This window comes from Paramormyrops kingsleyae, chromosome 10 (genome assembly GCF_048594095.1).
Source record: "Paramormyrops kingsleyae isolate MSU_618 chromosome 10, PKINGS_0.4, whole genome shotgun sequence".
In the NCBI taxonomy this organism is placed as follows: Eukaryota; Metazoa; Chordata; class Actinopteri; order Osteoglossiformes; family Mormyridae; genus Paramormyrops; species Paramormyrops kingsleyae.
This window is the reverse complement of record NC_132806.1, coordinates 21,853,291-21,867,158: the sequence shown is the minus strand read 5'-3', so window position 1 is coordinate 21,867,158 and position 13,868 is coordinate 21,853,291. Positions and strand designations below refer to the sequence as shown.

Here is a 13,868-nt window from a genome sequence, read left to right as displayed (position 1 = left end):
TTGCAGAAGGTATTAGACTAGGAGAAAACTCTGTGCCTTTGCCTTCAGGTGACTGCTGTGGATGGGGTTTCACCTCCAAGATCAGGCACTTAATTCATTGAGGTGAACATATTATATGTCAATGACAATGCACCCCTTTTTAAATAAATCGCTATATAAAACTATCCGTTACGAAAAAGTCCATCTCAGTACCTTAGTCGTAACACTAAATGCATCTGATTTGGATGAGGGTATTAATGTTGTGACTGAATATTAATTTAATGCCTATAATCCACCAAACATTTTGGATACATTTGAAATAAAATGCTCACACGGGGAAGTCAGAGAAGTTGGAAGCATTGATTTTGAGCAATGTGTTGCTTTTGAAATTCACCTCCAAGCTGTAAACCAGGGCTGTTTGCCTATGAGCAGGCACACAAAACTATTAGCGGAAGTAATGGATGTAAATGATAACGTGCCAGAAATAACCGTAATGTCCCTCTTGAGTCCTGTGATGGGAAACACAAGTAAGGGCACAGTGGTAACATTACTGTGTCAGACAAAGATGGAGGCACGAACGGGCTGGTCTATTGTCATGTTTTTGGGACAACTCCCTCCAGACTTCAGACATCCTTTCAAAACTATTATTTGTTAGTTCTGAATGAGGAACTGGATCGCAAGATTCAGAGTATTCAGAGTATAATATCACTGTAATAGCAAGGGACAAAAGAAGCTCTCTGTTATCCAGCAACCGACTAAGTAAAGTAGGGCCGACTGGTCTCTGATGTGAACAACAATGCTTCCTAAACCCAGATGCAATTGTTCATTTGAAGAACAGTCCAGCTGCATTTTTTCTGTATACAGTTTCTGCTTCCAACCCCCACTGGAAAGAAATTTCTCAAGTAACATATTTACTACTTCAAAGCATTCCTGCTGGGATCTCCGTTACATCAATGATTAGCATGAACGCCAGACAGGTGAAATACATTATATGCAGACTTTCAACTATACAGGGTTCAGGTCACAGACTCTGGTGTACCTCGGTTATGCAGTAACCTGACTGTTAAAGTGTTTATCCTGCATGAGAATCACAACAGTCCTGGGATTCTCCGGCGCTATTCAGACTGAGGCTTTGTTCACACAGAAAATATTTCCTACTCTGCTGAAGCAGGTCACTTTGTGGCTAAGATCAGGGCTGTGGAACCAAAAGCATCCAAATAGGAACTAACAATGGAGAAATAAGGACTAAGAGGTGAATGAGTGACAATCACTGGAGAACTCCCTAGTCATTTTGATTTCTGAAAATGGAGACACTTCTCTATCATCAACTGTATCTATCGACAGTGTAGTTGCAGAAAGAAACAGTTAAGTCCAGCCTCAGTTCAGACAATGACCAACAAAGAAGAAAAGTTTTTCCAGTTTATATCTGTATTTGCTCATTGTCACTGTGTGAATCACAGTAATAACTTTTATTATGTCTTCTAAGTTTAATAGCTGCAAAATGACACAGGACAGACAGTGGTTTTGGCCAGTACAGTTCCCCTGATGGGAGCCGGTTTTCCTCTAAATCAGCTCAGCAGTATGACGTTTGTTTTAGCCCAGATGCACTGAAGAGTGACGTGGTGGTTTTGCCAACTCGGCTTCTACCTGTGAATATGGATCTGATCAGCATTAATGGAGCTGAGACTTTGAAACAGACACAAACGCTGACTGAAGGTGAAAAGGTAAGAGCAATTTTCTGTGCTTCATTTATGTTCTATACAGTGCTTGAGGTGGGCCGGTACTCACCAGTACACAGTACCAGCACCTCTTCGGTTTTCTATTAAGAGTACTGGTACCTTTCACTATCTGCTGGTTCTGAATAACAAGGGCAGTACCGGCACCTGGTTCTGAATAACAAGGGGAGTACCTGTACCTAGTGCTGAATAACAAGGGGAGTACCGGCACCTGGTTCTGAATAACAAGGGGAGTACCGGTACCTAGTGCTGAATAACAAGGGGAGTACCGGCACCTGGTGCTGAATAACAAGGGGAGTACCGGCACCTGGTACTGAATAACAAGGGGAGTACAGTTTGCCTGTTTTCCCCCACTTCAAGCACTGGTTCTATGTTCAATAAGTAATTCAATAATTTATGCATGATGCACTATTTTAAATCACATCATATTTCATATAACAATTTTGGAATAATTGTAATGATGTGTGAGTATTCCAAGCTATCAGTGTGCTGAAACATTTTGCTATATTTACTTTAAATCATACCCTTTTCCTCGAGATTTCCCATCTTCAGTTATCAATGAAAAAGCTTTGGAAATACAGTACTGAGTTTATTGAGCCAACAACCTCAAATTATGATAAATAAATTGATGACTAATATTATATGTATATTTGGGTTACTGTCAGCATAGCTCCTAGATTTGTAACATTTACTTAGATATTCTAAAAATGTTTAAAATCAGGTCCAATTTTGGAAAGAGTGTAGATTTTCCTCTTCAAGTTGGATTTCTCAAATCAGAGCTGCTGTAGAAGCCTCAGTGGTAATCTTCTTTCCCATTGCCTTTTCTGCATGAGCTTTTCAGTAATATTTTACTTAAGGCTGTCGTGTGCAGATGGAACAGAGGACACCAGAGCAGGCATGAGGGCAAACAAAAAGGGGTTTTATTAAGTAAACCAGAACAGGCAAACAAAAAGGATCACAGGGAATCAAGAGGGGAGGCTAGCACCCAGAAAACAGGACTACACAATTACACCATTCCAATGAGGCAACTGGAGATCGCAAGAAGTACTTAAATCCTGGACTAATAAGCGGGCTCAATGAGAAGCAGCTGGTGTGGATCACAAGAGGGCAGAAACGAGAGGTAAGGCTAAAGAGGGACAGGCTTGATGAAGCCACACCAAGGAGGAGACAGGAGTATCAAGGAAGAGTAGGACATGACAAAGGCAATGTTTTTAGTAATTTAGAAACACATTCATAATGCGTTATAATGCATTAATAAAGCATTATAAACATGGCTATGAATATTTATAAAAAGGCATAACATATGCCCCAAGAAGCTGTCATCTATAATGCGCTATAGATACTTTGAAAATGCAGTACAAAGCATCCTTAAGTCTTATACCTACAATTATAATGCATTATAAAGGTATGTATAGTGCATTATAGATTAAAGCATTAAAGGATTCATAATGCATAATAAACATGGCTATAATGTGTTAAGCATTTGATAAATATTTATAGCCATGTCTATAATGTTTTATGAATGCATTATTATTTGTTATGAATGTGTTTATAAATTACTAAAAACATGGCCTTAAGTAAAGTGTTACCAGGTTGCCTTTTCTTTGCTCCACTAATGTGTCAATATTTTTGACTATCCACCTTTTTTTTTATCCTTTCAAGAATTTGATCCTGGTACCCTCTTGTTGAGATTTGTGCATCGGTCGATATTGTTAACATGCACAAATGAACCATTGCTTCATCCTTCAAAGCAGATTCTCAGTGGCTGCTCTGATTCGTCTCGTCTTGATTGTGTCAGAATCTGATCTAGGCAAGACCATCATGGTAGCATATGCCGTTCACTTTTAATGATGGTTTTCTGAGTGCTCCAAGGAGAATCTGAAGCATTTTTCATGTCTATTAGATAATCTCTGCCTTTCAACAACTTGTGATTTTTTATGTCCAATGCTGAGTCTCTATACCTTAAAATTCTGCTCAACATTGTAACCATAGCTCTGCTGCTGCCTTTTATCGGTACCTATCTTTACCTATCACAGTTAACAGCTATTGGTTATCAATTAACCAATAGCTGGTAGTGTCACCTGGAAGGCAACTAAACATACTTTAACTTAACGCTGTAATAATGGCCCTTATTTTACACTTAGTGCACATTAAGTTACTCAACCTTCAATATAAAAAATCTGAAATTATTGTTTTCAACATCAGGCTGTAATTTAAAGATGTTACTACAGTTTAAATACTGTGACTTGTAACTATATGTGATTAATTGAGAAGTAATACAGAATAATTGCAAATGATCATCAAGTGTTAAATGGACTTTCATCCAAGTTGACATACACATGAGGATCAAACAGTAGATGGAGTTAAGGGCCTCGCTCATGAGCCCAGCAGTAACATGACTTTACCAGCCACAGCTAGAGAGAGTCCTGACCAGCACAACCACACACCACCCTGTGACATAACTATGATGTAACCATAAATAAACCGAATGACTTGGCCGAAGAAAATTACAAACATAATAAAGAGTTCAAGAGACATTTTCCCAGAGGGATTTTAGGACAATCTGTTAAATTGTTTTCAAGTTAATGTTCTTGAGCTGTATTTGTAGTTAGCTTTAAAATTTTCAGCAGAGTGTTGTGAGAAAGGCCATATCCTCAGAGTAACCAGGGCGAGGAAATAGGGATAGAAAATAAAACAATACAGTACATAGAAAATATTTTATGAAATCTGTTTTACCAATACACGATTACAAAAGCATATAATGCTACGTTTCCCAAATACTGCAGAATACGCAAACCCTGAAATTCAAAGGTTGCACAGAAAATGTGCAATACGTAATGACGTAATGTTCCACAAGATGTCTCCGCTGACCGCCAAAGACAAACATTAAGCTCCACCCCTGGTAAATGTGGTATTATGGGGCTTTGTTATAAGACACAAGGACGAAAAAAAATGACATACTGAATACTATTCGAATCCCCATTTCGGATCCAGAATGCTTCTTTCGGAGGAGCAGAAAATATAAAAAAACGTATTTTGGTGCTTCTGTGGATGGGAAAATGCGTCATATCGACAAGATGAAAACCGAGAGGACGTTTTGTATGCTGCTGTTTCTGCTCCGTTTCTTGGAGGATGTTTCTGGCCAACTTACCTATTCGGTTTCAGAAGAAACAGAGCCCGGAACATTTGTGGGGAATGTCGCCAAGAGTCTAAATATCAACGTACAGGAGCTTCAATCACGTATGTTTCAGATTGTCACCGGCTCCAATACAAACTATTTTGAGGTATATTTAGATGATGGGGTTATATTTGTTAAAGACAGAATAGACAGGGAAGTCCTCTGTTCAAATGCCGTTAAATGCATTCTTAATGTGGAAGCTATAATGAATAATCCTTTAAAATTTTATCGTTTAGAAATTAATGTCGTGGATGTTAATGATAATTCACCATCATTTACATCTGAATTACAATCAATAAACATTGCCGAGAGCACCTTACCCGGGGGAAGATTTCCATTAGGTGGGGCACGGGATGCAGACGTTGGGAAAAACGCGATTAAAACATACAAGCTTAGCCCCAATGAGCATTTTTCTTTAGCGTTGCAGTCTATTGGAGAACAGAGTGAATCTATTGACTTGGTCCTGCAGAAAGCTTTAGACCGAGAGAAACAGTCCGCGATACACCTCCTGCTAACTGCTATAGATGGTGGGACCCCCCCTAGATCTGGCACATCGGAGATTATTGTTAATGTTCTGGACAATAATGACAACAGTCCAATATTTAGCAGCTCTTTGTATAAAACAAAGATTAGTGAAAATGTAGCACCTGGAACCTCTGTAATCATGTTAAATGCAACAGATTTAGATGACGGGGCAAACAGTGAGGTTGTGTACTCCTTCAGTAAACATGAGCAAGGCCAAATTTCGGATATTTTTTATATTGATCCTCACACAGGACTTATAACCGTTAAGGGGGATATTGATTATGAACTAAAGAATGCATTTGATATCCGCGTTCAAGCAAAAGACAAAGGCCAGCCTCCAATGGCCGCGCACTGTAAAGTGCTTATTGAAGTGCTGGATCTTAACGATAATTCTCCGGAAATTATAGTGAAGCCACTTTTAAACACAGTTCCAGAAAATGCGAAAGTGGGCACTGCAATAGCTCTTGTAGAGGTCCACGACAAAGATTATGCTCAGAATGGAGTTGTTAATTGCAAATTATATGGAGAGGTACCGTTCAAATTACAAGCGAACTATAAGAATTACTACTCTCTCGAAATTGAGCGGCCTCTGGACAGAGAGAGCGCTTCTCAGTACAACGTCACCATCATAGCTACGGATGAGGGGAGCCCGCCTCTGTCCAGCAGCAGCATTTTTGCGATACTGGTCTCTGACGTAAATGACAACGCGCCGGAATTTTCCCAGCCAGAGTTCAATATTCATGTAAAGGAAAACAGTCCGGTTGGATCACTTATACAAACGGTGACGGCGTTTGATGCTGATGCAAATGAAAATGCACATGTTACATATTCTTTAATGGACGGTAACAGCAAAGGAGCCCCTGTCTCCACCATGATAAACATAAACTCTGTTACTGGGAGTATATACAGCTTGCAAGCTTTTAACTATGAGGAAGTGAAGACTTTCCAGTTTCGAGTTCTGGCGACAGACTCTGGTGTCCCTCCACTAAGCAGTTTGGTGACTATTAACGTTTTTATCCTGGATGAGAATGACAACAGCCCTGGGATTCTTCCACCCTATTCTGACCAGGGCTCCGTTCACACGGAAAGCATTCCCTACTCTGCGGAAGCGGGTTACTTTGTTGCCAAGATCAGGGCTGTGGATGCGGATTCTGGATATAATGCTCTGATTTCTTTTCACATTGCGGAACCCAAAGGAACTAGCCTATTCAGAATTGGTACCAGTACCGGGGAAATAAGAACTAAAAGGAGAATGAGTGACAATGACTTAAGGAGCCATCCATTGGTCATTTTGGTTTCTGATAATGGAGATCCTTCTCTTTCGTCCACAGTGTCTGTTGACATTGTTGTTGTTGAAAATAATGGGGATATAAAGACTCCGTTTAAAGAAAGACCGCTGAAAGAGGATCAGTTTTCCAGTTTACACTTATATCTGCTCATCGCCATTCTGTCAGTTTCTGTAATATTTTTACTCAGCATCTTCAGTCTAATAGCACTGAAGTGTCACAGGACAGACGACTCTTTCGGCAGATACAGCACCCCAGCGATCACGGCACACCCCGACGGAAGCTGGTCTTACTCTAAATCCACTCAGCAGTATGACGTGTGTTTTAGTTCAGATACTCTGAAGAGTGATGTAGTAGTTTTCCCATCGGGTTGTCCGCCCCCGGACGGAGATCTTATCAGCATTAACGAAGTCGACAATTTCAGACAGAATCAAACATTACCAAGGAGTGACAAGGTAAGAATATATAGCGTTTTCTTTTCATATTGAATTATATTTGTGTTTCCTATCTGGGGTGCTTTTTCTCTACAACGAATGAACAGTGGAACTATTGTCGGGCAGTCCGTAAAATTCGAAGTTTTAGAAAGGACGTTCTGCTGTACAGGTGCTCTTTGAGCTTGATTTATTGATAGATGAAAGCATGTTCCCATTAAATACTTACAATAGCAAATCACATTTGAAGTTTAAGTTTCCTCGGTACTTGCTGATGGGTGCGTTCCTGCTACTCCTCGGGAGCAGTCCTGTACTAGGACAAAAAATTTAAAATAGCCCCGGACTGTGGGGTCCCCCCACTGTGTCCCACGGTAAATTTTGCTGAGCCAGGGAAGGGGTCCCTCATAGTGACTTTTGCCGAGAAGTAAAATTTGCCAAGCCGGGGGAGGAGGTCACCATGTACCCATTGGCCCAACACGAAAATGCCCGGTATACCAGATGGCCAGTCCAGCCCTGCTAGTTAGCAAGTTTTCCTAGATTTGGAAAGTAACCTTGTTCCTTCGCTGGTAAACAAGGAAATCTCAGCTTTTTGTTCAGTATCCAAATATTTCAAGAAAAATATTTCTATTAGATGATAAAATAATTTTAATTCTGATTCTTCATAGTTCATTTCAACTTAATTATTGAACCCAGGTTCTTTTATATAAAATATACTGCAGTCTATATTCTTAAATGTGGGGAGGGGGCAAACAAATAATTATTAAATGAGAGGGGGACACGTCCCCCTCGGATTTAATGGTGGCATTTGATTGTTGTAACGGCGCAAATGCGTATGTGTATTTTATGTGCATTTGTGCTGATATGACAAGAAATTATCGGGTATTTTAACCATTATATGCTAATTCGTACTTCATTTGCGGTATAAAGGTTTGCAGCTATAACAGCTGCCACTCTTCTGGGAAGCCTTTCTACAAGATATTGGAGTGTGTGTCCATGGGAATTTTTGCCCATTCATCCAGAAGAGCATTTCTGAAGTCAGGCACTGATGTTAGATGTGAAGGCCTGGCTCACAATCTCTGTTCTAGTTCATCCCAAAGGTGTTCGATGGAGTTGAGGTCAGGGCAATGTGCCGGCCAGTCAAGTTCTCCCACACGAAACTCACCCAACCATGTCTTTATTGACCTTGCTTTGTTCACTGGGGCACAGTCATGCTGGAAAGGTTCTTCCCCAAACTGTTCCCACAAAGTAGGAAGCATAGAATTGTCCTAAAAGTCTTAGTATGCTGAAGCATTAAGAGTTCCCTTCACTGGAACTAAGAGGCCAAGCCCAACCCCTGGAAAACAACCCCATACCATAATCCCTCCTCCACCAAACTGTACAGTTGGCACAATGCAGTCAGGTAGATAATGTTCTCCTGGCATCCGCCAAACCCAGACTCATCCATCAGACTGCCTGAGAGGGGAGTGTGATTCATCACTCCTAAGAATATGTTTCCATTGCTCTGGAGTCCAGTGGCAGTGTGCTTTACATACTCCATCTAAGACTTAGCATTGCACTTGGTGATGTGAGGCTTGCATGCAGCTGCTCAGCCATGGAAGCCTGTTCCATGAAACTCCTGACACACTGTTTCTGTGCTGGGGTTAGTGCCTGACGGCGACCCCGCTCTGGGGTTAGTGCCTGACGGCGACCCCGCTCTGGGGTTAGTGCCTGACGGCGACCCCGCTCTGTGCCCAGGGGTGCTTTGATACATAAGCTTACTGGACTGAACTCTGGTAGACAGGGCTCTCAACTAACCTTGTTTAAGAAAATGTTAATCCCCCCAGGAAAATAGTGGGTTCTCAGACCATGTTAACATGCTTCTGTGAGTACCTGTGCCTTTCTATCTTTTTGTCTTACATTTTCTCATTGAATTTTTTTATTTGAATATTTACTAAGTTCCTCATAGTATGCAAACACGTCAAGTGCATTTTTCACCCAAGAATTTTTCCAACGAGGTAATTTAACTCGTAGCATAATGCAGAAAATTCTAATGCTATAAAATCCTGTGTGTTGATTGACTGGCTTAAGTTTAATAAGTATAATATAACAAAGCCACCGTGTCAGCTTTTTAAAATATATTGATCTTAATAATGGGAAACTGCAGAAGTATTTCTAGGATCAGGCAGAATGTTATTATTTAAGATGCTGGGATCCGTTGGCTGTGCGTGTTTTTCCCCTCACGGTAAGAGTTAGTTTGTAGAGACAGGACCACAAGGTGTCTCTGTTGACCGCCTGAAAATGGTACCGTGATTCATGCTGTCCGGGCTCCTCCTCGTTTTCATAGGCAAGCTGGTTACGCAGGGCTTTGTTATAGCAAGACAGGACGTGAAACTGCAGGGGAGCATAGAAGATAAAATTTCCGATTGAATGAGTATTTTTCTTTTTAAACTGCTCAGTGTGGATTACAGGTATCACTAATGGACTCTGTGTTATTCTACTGGTGACGGAACAATGATTTTTATTAGCAGGAAAAAGTCGGCTAAAGGGATTGGTGTGATGCTGCTACTGCTGTGTTTCGTGAAGGATGTCACCGGACAGCTAACATATTCGGTTTTGGAAGAGGTAGAACCAGGAACCACTGTGGGTAATATCGCCAAAAATCTAAATATCAACATCCAGGAGCTTCAGTCCCGTATGTTTCAAATTGTCACCGGCTCCAAGACAAAGTATTTTGAGGTAAATTTAGAATCTGGCCTTTTGTATGTTAATGAGAGAATAGACAGGGAAGTGATATGTCCGAATACCTTGAAATGCATTGTAAATTTGGAAGCTATTATTTACAATCCTCTGAAAGTTTATCATGTGGAAATAAATATATTAGATGTTAATGATAATTCACCGTTATTTAGAGATGATTCGCAGTCAATAAATATTGCAGAAAACACCCTACCCGGGGTAAGATTTCCTTTACTAGGAGCGTACGATCCGGATGTTGAGAAATACGCGATTAAAACGTACAAGCTGAGTCCCAATGATCATTTCTCTTTGGCGTTGCATTCCCGGGTAGAACAGAGTGCATCTGCTGAGTTAGTGTTACAGAAACCTCTAGACCGAGAAAAACAATCTGAGATCAAGCTGTTTTTAACTGCTGCTGATGGTGGGTCTCCGCCGAGATCTGGTACATCAGAGATTATCATTAATGTCCTAGACAATAATGATAATGCGCCTGTGTTTAGCAATTCATTATATAAAGCTCAGATCTACGAAAATATTCCCACTGGGACCTCCGTAATCACGTTAAATGCGACAGACGTAGATGACGGGACAAACAGTGAAATTGTTTACTCTTTCAGTAAACAGGAGCAGAACCAGATTTTACATATTTTCCATGTTGACCCTGAGACTGGAACTATTACAGTTAAAGGGAATATTGATTATGAGGTGAACAACGTTTTTGAAATCCGCGCAGAAGCGCGTGACAAAGGCCAGCCTCCAATGGCCGCGCACTGTAAAGTGCTAGTTGAAGTGATTGACGTTAACGACAATTCTCCGGAAATTATAGTGAAGCCACTTTTAAACACAGTTCAAGAAAATGCGAAAGTGGGCACTGCAATAGCTCTTGTGGAAATCCTTGATAATGATGGTGGCCAAAATGGTGTTGTGAATTTCAAGATTTCTGGGGAAGTACCTTTTAAATTACAAACAAACTATAAGAAGTACTATTCTTTGGAAGTTGATGGACCTCTGGACAGAGAGAGCGCTTCTCAGTACAACGTCACCATCATAGCTACGGATGAGGGGAGCCCGCCTCTGTCCAGCACCAGCGTTATTACTGTACAGGTTTCCGATATAAATGATAACGCGCCACAGTTTTCCAAGTCGGAGTTGGATGTTTATTTAAAGGAAAACAGTCCGGTTGGATCACTTATACAAACGGTGACGGCGTTTGATACTGATGCAAATGAGAACGCACAAGTTACATATTCTTTAATGGACGGTAACAGCAAAGGAGCCCCTGTCTCCACCATGATAAACATAAACTCTGTTACTGGGAGTATATACAGCTTGCAAGCTTTTAACTATGAAGATATCAAAATGTTCCAGTTTCGAGTTCTGGCGACGGACTCTGGTGTCCCTGCACTAAGCAGTTCGGTGACTATTAACGTTTTTATCCTGGATGAGAATGACAACAGCCCTGGGATTCTTCCACCCTATTCTGACCAGGGCTCCGTTCACACGGAAAGCATTCCCTACTCTGCGGAAGCGGGTTACTTTGTTGCCAAGATCAGGGCTGTGGATGTGGATTCTGGATATAATGCTCTGATTTCTTTTCACATTGCGGAACCTAAAGGAACCAACTTATTCAGAATTGGTACCAGTACCGGGGAGATAAGAACTAAAAGGAGAATGAGTGACAATGACTTACGGACCCATCCATTGGTCATTTTGGTTTCTGATAACGGAGATCCTTCTCTTTCGTCCACAGTGTCTATTGACGTTGTTGTTGTTGAAAATAATGGAGATATAAAGACTCAGTTTAAAGAAAGACCGCTGAAAGAGGATCAATTTTCCAGTTTACACTTATATCTGCTCATCGCCATTGTGTCAGTTTCTGTGATATTTTTACTCAGCATCTTCAGTCTAATAGCACTGAAGTGTCACAGGACAGACGACTCTTTCGGCAGATACAGCACCCCAGCGATCACCGCACACCCCGACGGAAGCTGGTCTTACTCTAAATCCACTCAGCAGTATGACGTGTGTTTTAGTTCGGATACACTGAAGAGTGATGTAGTAGTTTTCCCAGCGGGTTGTCCGCCCCTAGATGCAGATCTAATCAGCATTAGCGAAGTCGACACTTTCAAACAGAATCAAACGTTACCAAAAAGCGAAAAGGTAAGAATACATTTTTTCTTTTAATGTGGACTGTATATATTTACACCGTGCATATAGCCTATGTTTTCGCTTTCTGCAGTCAACGAAAATGTATTTTCGTATCTCTTGGAAATCAGTCAATTTGTTGAATATGGGCAAGTTTCACAACAGCTATCTATCTATCTATCTATCTATCTATCTATATATATATATATATATATATAATCTATCTATCTATCTATCAATCTATCTATTCCCCTTCGTAGTTTTAATTTAGAAAAGGTAAAAATAATAAAAAATATAGGTAAAAATTATCTGCTGCACTGCAGTGGCTCATCAATACCTCTCTCGTTACTCGAGTAAAGTTAGAAGTGAGTTTGACTTTCTCCAGACATTCATTGATCTTGCCTGTATTTACTCAATTAAAACATTACAAAACCAAGAAAACCCATCCATCCATCCATCCATTGTCCAACCCGCTTATCCTACTGGGTCGCGGGGGGTTCGGAGCCTATCCCGGAAGCAATGGGCACGAGGCAGGGAACAACCCTGGATGGGGGGCCAGCCCATCGCAGGGCACACCCCAGGGGCGTTGCTAGAGATTTTGGGCCCCATGAAAGCATATCATATTAGGCCCCCCAGTCCAAACCAATCCAGTTATTTTCCTAATTTTTTAGGGCCCCTGTCACTCAGGGGCCCTTGGAATCGTCCTAGCTTTCCTCCCCCTTACGGCGCCCCTGGCACACCCACACACCATTCACTCACACATGCACACCTAAGGGCAATTTAGCAACTCCAATTAGCCTCAGCATGTCTTTGGACTGTGGGGGGAAACCGGAGTACCCGGAGGAAACCCCACGACGACATGGGGAGAACATGCAAACTCCACACACATGTGACCCAAGCGGAGACTAGAACCCAGGTCCCAGAGGTATGAGGCAACAGTGCTAACCACTGCACACCAAGAAAACCCCAGATTCACAAATTCGGTTTTGTTTGTGAAATTATATTGCAGATCAGCTGCCACCTGTACGGAGATTCATTGTCACTGTGTTCTCCGTAATTCATGAAGTCCACTTGAATAGGTTTATTAATGCAGAATTGACTAATCGGGAGAGTTCCCGGTGGGCCACCCTGATCGTGCGCTGATGCAGAAGGTCGGGAAGTAGTTTTTTGTTAACGCAATAGCAGGCAGAAATACTGACAGCGCGGTCGATCTTTTCCCCGCCGCTCTTATTGTCAGCCGACTGGATAAATGGTTAGGCCTACCAGAGTGTGACATTGCAGCGCTGAAATCCAGTTTCACTCTGTCCCGTACGTTTATAGCCCCTTGTTTTACTATCCCCCCACCACCGATTTCATAATGTTATACACGGATTGTGAAATTATTGATCTGGACCTTCTTGATCATTTTTATCATGATATAAGATTATAGGTTATTACAGTCGAATTCGTGTATGTATACAGTCGGCTGCATGCTTGTCTATTGCTGTCCATTTGCCTTATTATTACACGCACAGTTTCTGATGTTGAAGAAAATTTGTTTCGATACCAGAAATTTCTCTTTTAATGGGTAAATGGTTTAAACGCGTTCTGCTTCTGAGAAATTTGCCAACTATCCGCAATTTGATGGTTGGTAAACTGCTGGTCATTTGCAGTGTTGTAAATGTGCGTTAAATATCTTCGGCTTTTTTAATATATTGGACTAAAATTACTTGAAATTACAGATGTACTTTTTGGAACCACGTGTAATATTGTAATTTAAGATGTTGGGATTCATTGGCTGTATAGATAGGCGTACTTGCGTAGCTGTACATGTTATTTGTCCCGATATGGCCACACGGTGTCTCTGCTGACCGCTTCAAAACGGTACGGTACC

At 41.2% G+C, this 13,868-nt stretch overlaps 1 protein-coding gene, 1 long non-coding RNA gene and 1 pseudogene across 3 annotated transcripts in view; 2 read left to right on the top strand and 1 right to left on the bottom strand.

Annotated features, from left to right (window-relative positions):
- LOC140593123 (protocadherin alpha-1-like) lies at nt 1-693 on the top strand (annotated as a pseudogene).
- A 692-nt stretch (nt 694-1,385) lies between these two features.
- LOC111859853 (uncharacterized) lies at nt 1,386-1,845 on the bottom strand. Its single transcript, XR_002841914.1, has 2 exons — nt 1,768-1,845; nt 1,386-1,626 (listed from the first exon to the last, which is right to left on the bottom strand). It is a non-coding gene; the product is annotated as an uncharacterized lncRNA (long non-coding RNA).
- Nucleotides 1,846-4,647: 2,802 nt separating this feature from the next.
- LOC111859847 (protocadherin alpha-C2-like) overlaps nt 4,648-13,868 on the top strand; it is a 136,488-nt gene continuing 127,267 nt past the window's right edge. Inside the window, exon 1 of one of the 2 annotated variants that reach the window (XM_072717503.1) lies at nt 4,648-7,159. In XM_072717503.1, coding sequence (XP_072573604.1) covers nt 4,775-7,159 — 2,385 coding nt within the window. In that variant the 5' untranslated portion in view covers nt 4,648-4,774. Of the gene's footprint in view, nt 7,160-9,500; nt 12,011-13,868 lie in introns of those variants that run through there. The other variant, XM_072717504.1, reaches the window with a different exon arrangement.